The following is a 9,480-nucleotide window of genomic DNA, read 5'->3' as shown; positions in this document are numbered from 1 at the left end:
CAGTGTGTGGCAGCAGCCAGCAAATTTGTGAGCGGGTGAAATCAGGAAGGAGGAAGAGGAGAAAGAAAATTCAAATTTGAATGATGGCTCTATGCGGAGCAATAGCACAATGCATAGCCGCCAGCTTCACTGCTGTTCGTTTACAGTGCAGAATGACGTCACAGACACATTAAATGTGACCTGGCTGTTCTGATTGCAGTCACAGATACGTATCTGATTCAGTAGCACATTTTCAAAGTGGACTGATTCTGATTAGAAAATGTCAGATTCAATGGGACTTGTGCAAATCAGATATTGGTCACATATGAGTGAAAAAATCACGTTCAGGTCACTGTGAACTGCAGTGTGAACGGAGTCAGAGTCTGAAGTGTGGTCCTATTGGTTTTTGTTTTTTTGTTGCTGAAGATGCCCACCCTGTCTACAGAACATGTTAATATTTGAATGTTTAAGCAAACAAAAAGTGCTGCTCTTTTGACTTCACGTGGTGTGTATCAATGCTTTTTGAACATTTTAGCACATTCTAACAATAAAAAATAAAGTCGATAACCTTGATGCTTTTGGTCACTATGATATGAAATAAGCATACCTTTTCATCTCAAGCTGCTTCCAACAATTCTGTAAGTATCTGACCAACTCTTTTGTTTAAAGCATCCTGAGGCCAGAGCAGGCGCACACTCACCTCCGCCCTGTGTGTGCCTGCTGTTTTGAACCTGCTGCGTGTACCATGTGTACAGTGCTATTGGGAGCTCAGGTTAACATTAACCACTTTCCATCAGTGTCAATGTAGCCCTTGGAATTGCTTCATCACGATGGAGCTCTTAGATAAATCGGTCAACAATCTCTCCCGAGGGAGGTCATCATGTACACACACCTTCTTCATATTCGTCAACAGCAAGCGCAGCAGTACCCAACATCCCCTGGTCCATTTGTACAATGTTATCCCCTTTGTTAGTTTGAGTTAGCGAGCAAACACTGATAACGGATAACTTGCAGTTTTTTTGCCAAACATTTTGTTTGATAACTGTAGTGATGGAAATCCTCTTGTCCCTCCTGAAACATCTGAGCCGATGCTTTTTTTTGGCTCACGGATAGTGATGACGGCTGAGCGGAGTTTTGTATTAGAGACGGAGTAAAAAGTCTCCATTGGATCACAGCCTTCTCCAATTTAGAAGCGCCACTGATGTTAAACCATACCACTGCTGGTTCTGGAGATTTACAGCAACTATGATTCCACAGAGCATCCTCTGGCCTGACAATATCCCGTATGTTCTTCTAGTCCGTATTCACCAGTCCCTCCGGCTTACGTGACGTACTCCTCGTCATCACTAGGTTCTGATTTGATGTGGTCTGGGTGAAGGAGAGGAAAATGTGGCGCTGTACTCCTGGTACAGACATACCACTCCTTAATGTTAGACAACTGAGGTAAGGCTGGGTTGACTGAGCGCTGGCTCCTCCGCTGGGTCCTACCGCCCTGCTGCCTCTGTGCCAGCTGACTTTTCAGGCCCGACAGAGAGAGATCCAGAGGCATCGCCATCGGAGACGAGCTCCGGAGCAGCAGCTTATGGTCAACTTCGCTAGCTGAGCTGATGTCCAATCCGTGATTGGACAGGAGAGGGAAATGAGGGTTTTTGTTGACAAGCGAAGGAGAGAGGGGATTCATTTTAAGGTCGAGGGGCTCGAGGAGAGCCTGATGAGGTTGTTGGAATTGATGAGGGATGGAGTCGTACACATCCTGGGGTTCAGAGGTAGGTGACGACTTGACGTGGACCTTCATGTGTTTGCGCAGGGAGCTGGGGTGGGTGTAGGACTTGGTGCAGCCCAGGGCCTTGCAGTCGTAGGGCTTGGAGGCTGTATGGACCTGTGAGTGCTTCTTCCGGTCGCTGCTGTTAGCGAAGCGTCGCTCGCAGAACTCACACTGGAAGGGCTTCTCACCTGCAACACAAAGATCACACTCACTGTCATCACACTCTAGAACGGGACCCTTATTACTGGCACAGGTAAGGGGACACCAGCTGTTCTCCTTCACCAACTATACATGTGCCACTGAGTGCATCTTGACCCACGTTGCGTTGAATGTGGGGCTGTAGTCGCGTGATAAAAAGAGTTTTGTAAAAAGGTGATTAAAGAAAACCTTGAGGATTCTTGAGAAATTCTGTCTGTAAGTATTCCTTTAGTATCCATGGAATTGCTGTTTCACTTAGGCTCTGTTTACACGACAACGCTTGGGGGTGAAACCAACAAAATATTTTATCCATTTTTTTAGCGTTTAGACGGCGACGGCATTTTTGGGGCTTGAAAACGCAAAAAAGTGAAAGTACCCTCCAGAGTGGAAAACTTAATAACGCTCCACCGTTGTGTTTGCGTGTAAAGGGGTAAAAACACAAAAGTGTGCTCTGATCTGCTCACGCTGGCTCACGTGTTGACGTAAAAATCCCTGTGCAGATTTAAGGTAAACAACAACAAACATGTGGGACTTTTTCCATCAGTGGGGCGTTCAAGTGTCCTGGGTGGAGCCGAGGCGGTGGGAGATCGCAGACCGTGCTGCAGATCCCTGTCACACTGTACGGCGTCCTGCTTCTCCGCTGTTAGGGAGAGAAGGAGAAGGACGTTTCTACGCATGCACCAGCTCTGGGTGGTGTTGGGTGGCAGTGCTTCACAGCTCCACCTGCACACCTGACGTGCTCACTACATCCAATTTACACACACCTTAGCGACGCTCGTCTAAACGCGAAATAAAAGTGAGAACGCAACACCACTTTTGTTTTGTTTCTTTTCTAGATCATCTTTGTCTAAACAGGGCCTTAGACCCTTCAGATATTCATCTAAGAGAAACAGAGTGGGTTTTTTTGTCTTTCTCTTTGTTTATTTTTATTTTTTTATGTGTGCACCTAGGGTTTCAGTTGGTAATTGATTATTTCAACTGATTATACTTACAATAAAGATATTTGATACAAAAAGCAACAGAGTGTAAAGTGTGTGTATTACAAGTTAAGTTACTTGTTGCCTTTAATCAGGTGTCTCAAACTGATCCAGTTAAGGGCCGCTGTGGCTGCAGGTTTCCATTCCAACCAAGCAACAACATTGGTTGCTTGGTTGGAATAAAAACCTGCAGCCACATCAGTTTGAGACACCTGCCTTACATTGAAAGAAAACTTGTTAACACTGGTGTCTGGGTTACCAACGGGGGAAGGGAAATAACACAGCATACACTTTGAAAATCAAACTGTGTTGATGAAGTGTTAATACTTGAGTATTGTCATGCATTAACCACTGGGTCAAATATAAATGCAATGGCCAATGTTGAGAGGTAGGCTCATTCATAACATAAAGGTAGAGAAAAAATGAAAAGGAGTTTGCCACATTCAGCTGTCCATATGCTGTCTGCAGATATGTGATAGGGGATGGGATGGCATGTATATTGGAAAATGGACAATACCAGTACCAGAGTAACCAGTGACATGAGTGCAGCTCAGAATAGCAGTCCATACAAAAATGGGGAAAAACATATCCTATTTTGTGTGCTAAGGACTTTTTTTCTTTTTGCTGAGGTATCGAAACAGGTATGGAGTATCATTTTGTTATACTACTGTTGTTTTTGTTGTTTTGACGTTTAAAATTCTGACATTGTGACAACCCTACTCTTTAGACGAGGGAGAAAAGAGGAGCCTGGTGATTGGATACAGCTCCAGACCGTTCCTTTCACGGTTCCTCCATTATCGAGTGCAGCGAACAAAAGCAATCTGTTTAGCTTTTGGAAAAAAGGCTACTTGCTGTAAATTAGTGATCCCATAAATTATAGTTGTAATGATCCAAAATTAAAGCTGATCATTACAACTACTTGCTAGTTGACCGTAGAAGGGCTGAACCTCGAATTACAGCTTGCGACAATATCAATAATAGTGAATATTCTATACATCATTGTTGTTTAAAAAGATTATACGTTGAGTTTTAAAACTCAACGCAATTCAATAAAACAACAGTAAGATGGGTCTCCGTCAACTAAGTTTGGCAATTGGTCGCTATTCTGAAACTATGACAACGCCAGGATGTGTATGTATAAAAAACAACACATTAAAGGGCAATGTTACGGAAGCCCTAAAGGGTCATAAATTACATACATTTCATTTCCCCGTGATAACAAATTAATAGCTATGTTTTCTCTTGATAACGAGATCATTTTTCTCCGTTTTCCCGTGATGACAAGATGATTCATTTGATAGAAAATGACAGAAAGGTGATAGTCCTGAGATTCCCATCACTCCTGACATGTCCTGCCTGGTAAACATGAGTCTATATAATGCACTACATCAGATTTATTATAATTATTCTTGTTATTATTATTGATTAGGAAGATCTGTGTGGTAACAAGATGATTCCTTTGATAGAAAATGACAGAAAGGTGATAGTCCTGAGATTCCCATCACTCCTGACATGTCCTGCCTGGTAAACACTTCTCATAACTTGAAGAGCACGATACAACACTGACGGTTATTTACTGTTATGAACTTAAACTGTGATCTGTAGATTCATGTGCACATTGTAAAACTGGTATTTATCTATATAATATAGTTGACAATAAAGTTTGTTAAAAAAAACATAATAAACAAAGCTCAGATCTTAAATGAATTATCTTGTTATCGCAGAACAACAGAGGAAAGCAAATGTATGTAATGTATGACCCTTTAGGGCTTCCGTATGATGCAGAGTGTATCAATGAAACTAAAGTTCACATGTAGACGCCTTGAAACACTAGAAAATTTCCCATGGCTGACATTTATCCTCCTCCATTATCACACTTGTCCTTTTAAAAAGCTTTGTTCGTCTGGTTTTGCTTTGCTAATAAACCAACAGCTCAAGTGAGTACCTAATCGGCAGTTAGATGTGTTAGGTAGTTGGGATTTTAAAAGTACTGAATCAAGCCTTGGGTTGTGAATGTTATGTTGATAAAATGATTTTGAAAAGGTGTCCTGATAGCCTGAGAGTTTAAGAGACTGAGCATATCATCACTGTCTATTCTGGGACCTATGCTGATCATTAACACTCTCTAATCAAAACAACAGAGCTTGTTCACAACCAGGCGATGACACACACTCTTAATGATGACTTACAATTGATTTATAAAGCATTAAAGGTTGAATATGAAGAATGAGCAGAACTCCTCCATCTAGTGTCTAAAGATCGTAGTCACAACAACAAAATATAATTCCAGCAGTCGGGTTGCCAGGTTTGTTGCAGAGTGTGTCAGTGACCAGCCTACTCCATGTCAGTGATGAATCAAACAGGGGAACCACTCATTTGGACTCATCAGTTCATTTACAACAGTATTAAACGTAGCAACAACAGACAACCCTGGCAACCAGCAACGCCCACTGCGATTGGCTGCTACCATGGAAACAGAACGGGACAGAAAGTCATTGTCAAACCCCTCAAAATTGTTTTGAAATATCAATTCAAACTAAATATATTTCTTTTGTGGAAAAGGAATACTTTCATCCTGTACCCCTCAAAACGCCCCGTGGGTGTATTATTATTATTATTATTTTAAATACAGCTTTTAATAAAGATTCTACATATTCAACCTATAATGAATGATTTATCATGAATTAATGAATTCGTTTTAATTTCTAACCCATTCACAAGCAGCACTGTTTCAAAGACAGCAAGAAGCCACTGTCCACAGCTGGAGTGGAATCAAAACTGCACACACGGTTATGAAACAGTGTTGGAGTGGGGAGCTGGGGGAAACAAAAGCCCTACAATCCCTGCAAACTCTACATTTGATGCGGACTGGGAACTCCGATGATAAGCATAAGCATGTGTATGTCTCAGCTGGATTGTGCATGCATCCTGTCTCACAGCCCGGCTGCTTTGTCCTGCTTCCCGTCACCTTGCATGACTCCTGAGCTGCAGGCTTCGACCCGTGATTCCTCTAGGAAACAAGGGAGCAGCGAAGGCCGGATGCGAAAGGGGTACTGCACGGAGCCTACGTAAACATGGAGGGGGTTCTCAGCGGACTGGGAACCATCTCTATTAACCTCTTAATTCTCTGGGGCAGGCTGCTGTCTTGACTGCCGACACGGATTTACCGACTACAATGCGTGTATCGCTGCGCTGCGCGTGCGGTCGCGCCACCATGAAACCCTACCAGTGTGCGTGCGCGTGTGGATCTTGAGGTTCTCGGAGCGTGCGAACATCTTGCCGCAGTTGGGAAATGCGCACGAGAAAGGCTTCTCCCCGGTGTGCACGCGGATGTGGTTGATGAGTTTGTATTTGGCTTTGAACGCCTTCCCGCCGCGCATGCACTCGTCCCACATGCAGACGTGACTGAGGGTCTCGAGCCCCGCTGCTACATGCTCGGTGGTGACGTGGTCCACCAGCTCGTGCATGGAGCTGAAAGTTTGCTCGCAGACGGATGTCGCCGTCCGCCCGAGCCTCTGTCTCGGAGAAGTTCGGTCAATCCATTTGCAGATCAGCTCGGTTTTGACGGTCGGGCCTTTGGAGAAATCCAGCAGGCCGTCCATCCCCCCGCCGGCACCGCTGTCGGCACAGGCGGAGAGACCGGTGGCTCTCTGCTGCGGCGGTGAGACGATGCTCGAAGCTCCGGAGTTGTTGTTCCCCAGCGGAGAGACGAGGCCATTGTGCCTGGCCACTACAGCCGTCCGCTTCATGCTCAGCGCGGCGGGCTGCCCCGCTCCCGTCTCCGACTACGACCCTCTCTTCCACGGAAAACGAGTTAAATCCAACCGGCAAAGCGTTCGCCGCTGTCCCGCGTCCTTTCCCGTGTGTTTTGGTGAAAGGGAGAGCGCATGCGGCAGTGTCTTTACCCCCCGCTGTTCGGCGTTAGACCCCGAGAGCCTCCATGCTTTTATTTACTGTGTGAATGGAGGTGAACGGAGTCGAAGAAATCCAGCAGGCTGCGACCCAACACTGTGTGGGGGCGTCCTTGTCTCCTTCCCTCATCCGATCCTTTCCTCATTCCTACCCTTGTTTTTGAACTAACAGACCGACACATTACACGGTGTGAGTAAACACATTACCCTTCTGTGGCACGTGGATAACGTTTGTTAAGAATACAGATGTGAGCTCTAAATGTAAAAGGCTGTATGTTATGAGGGGTGGAAGGAACACAAATGAAGTGATGAAAATGGATATGAATTGGAAAATAAAGCGATCAATTATCAAGTGATGATTCATTTGAAGTGGGTTTGATTAAAACAGTGGTGATGTATGAAAACGGAGCCATGTTCATCATTTTCTCTGTCTTACATTCACCATTCATCGTTCATGACACAAAAGTGCCTTTTATCATTTTTAAATGGAAGTGATGAAATGCTCATGGATTAATAATAAAAGTGATGAAATGTATGTGAATTGAGAGATCAATTATCAAGTGATTTGATCAGTTTGAAGTGGATTTGATTAAAACAGTGGTGATATATGAAAACGGAGCCATGTTTCCTCATTTTCTCCTTCTTACATTCATCATTTATCGTTCACAACACAACAGTGCTTTTTAGCCTCAAGAGTGGAAGTAACACAAAATAATAAAAAATGGAAGTGATTGAAAGCTTATTGATTAATAATAGGAGTGATGAAATGGGACATATGGGTGGAAGTAAAAAAAAAAATCACTTGCTTTAAACTATAAACATCAGTTTTCTATGTGTAAACAGGGGTTTAAAGTCTAACTTTAAACCCCTGGTCTGAGCCTGACTCCACCCACTGCATCATTATGAGTGTGCAAGGGGCTCAGAGACCCCTCCTCCTGCCCTCTCTCTGCCCCCCTCACATTAGAGGGTGTAAACATTATTACATTTGATGACATTGAGTCTCAGCATTGGACTTGCAAAGTTAGGGCTGATTTAAGAGAGTAGGGGGCATGCTTAGCCATTTACAACACATGAAAAGCTAATTTTTATAAATTTGGTGAGAAATGTCAACATTAACACCGGGACTGATGTGTTTCGTCACAGTACGGTCATATCATTTAGTTTACCGCTCAAAAAACGTGTGCAGCACCTCTCTAAGCTCAAATGTGAGACAAAAGTCACAATGTAATGGGACTAAAACTTATATTCGGAGAATAAATGTGTTGTGATTTACTTGGAGAATGCTCCATGTCAGATCTTTGTGTATACAGAACAGGGTGGCGGAGCAGTCTGCAGTAATGATGGGAAACGTATTCTTTCCCTGAAGTAATAACACCAAGACCATGTTTCCAAAAGAGTGTGACGGTGTAAAATATGAATAAAAAACAGAATGCAATGGTTTGTAAATCATTGGAAACCCGTGTGAAATTAAAATTAAATATAGCAAAAAGACATTTAGAATGTTGAAGTTGAAAAATGCATTTGTTTTTGAAAATGATATCCTCATTTAGAATTTGATGCCAGCAGCACGTTTCAAAGCAGGTGGGAAAAGGTCACGGTTACCACTCTGTTGCATCACCTCTTCTTTAACAGCGCTCTGTGAGCGTTTGGGAACTGAGGAGACCAACTGCTGTCATTTTGAAAGTGGAACATTTTCTCATTCTTGCTTGATGTAGCAGCTTAACAGTTCAGGGTCTACATTGTGGTAATTTAATTCAATTCAATTCAAAAAACTTTATTTGTCCCCGGGGGGCAATTCAATTTATGTTTCATAAAGCACCAAACATTTTCACTGGTGACTCTGGACGGCAGGCGGTCAGTTTAGCTTCTTGACTTGTGCTGAAATAAGATTCCTTCAGTAAAAACTCTCTATTTAAAGCTCTCTATCCTGGTGTTTTGTGATTTGCATTGTGTGTTCCGTTCTGCTGCCTAAGGTGTAATTCCAGCGCAAAATTATCCCATGGTGTTTTTCGGCAATTTTATACATCAAATAAGCCATTGATACTGTTTTTTTGTGTGTATTAACTATTAACGGAGAAATCCCAGAGAGTCGCTAACAGATTAGCTCGGGGCAGTACGGTAAAGGCATTATAAATAACCCTACACAGAAAACAAAGCACCAACAACGTAGTTAGTGAAGCCAGAGTTTATTAAAAGACTGTTTTAAAGACTTACCTACTGGCCCCTGTACCAGCTCCTCTCATAGTAAAGTCCATTCAAGTGGATTACCAAAGTCAATCCCAAAGGAAGGAGCCCATTGATGATTTATTTAGGAATCGGTCGCCAGTGTTGTGCCTGAAAGCGTTCATTGTGCGATAGTTCACAAACTCGTTCAAATTTTGGGCAAACATGAACTGAACGTACTGATTATTAAAGTTAAAAATTTCTGATTCTGATTCTGAACGTTAGTGTGAACGCGTTCATTCTGGTGTCTGTGAACGACACGCTCTCTCTGTTTAACTTTGTTCAGTAGGGCCCCACATTTCTATAGAGCCTTCCAGGTGAAACCCAGGCTAAAACACACTGTAAACAGGCTTTAATATGGAGCGTAAAACACACCCAATCTGGCAACACCAGCCACCTGTGTCACACTGCCGCATACGTCATCAAA

The 9,480-nt window shown here is 43.2% G+C and overlaps 1 protein-coding gene across 1 annotated transcript; it reads right to left on the bottom strand.

The window, feature by feature from the left end:
- Positions 1-1,300: 1,300 nt before the first annotated feature.
- On the bottom strand, positions 1,301-6,938 carry LOC310953447 (uncharacterized protein; the record flags this gene model as incomplete). The annotated part of the gene is made up of 2 exons (XM_083922485.1): positions 6,146-6,938; positions 1,301-1,932 (listed from the first exon to the last, which is right to left on the bottom strand). The coding sequence occupies exons 1-2, from the start codon at positions 6,666-6,668 to the stop codon at positions 1,301-1,303; spliced, it is 1,155 nt and encodes a 384-aa protein (XP_083778611.1). The 5' UTR covers positions 6,669-6,938.
- Between the last annotated feature and the right edge of the window lie 2,542 nt (positions 6,939-9,480).

This window comes from Echiichthys vipera (assembly GCF_963691815.1).
Source record: "Echiichthys vipera genome assembly, chromosome: 11".
Taxonomy (NCBI): domain Eukaryota; kingdom Metazoa; phylum Chordata; class Actinopteri; order Perciformes; family Trachinidae; genus Echiichthys; species Echiichthys vipera.
Note: the sequence above shows the minus strand (reverse complement) of the source record. Positions and strands in the feature narration are given on the sequence as shown.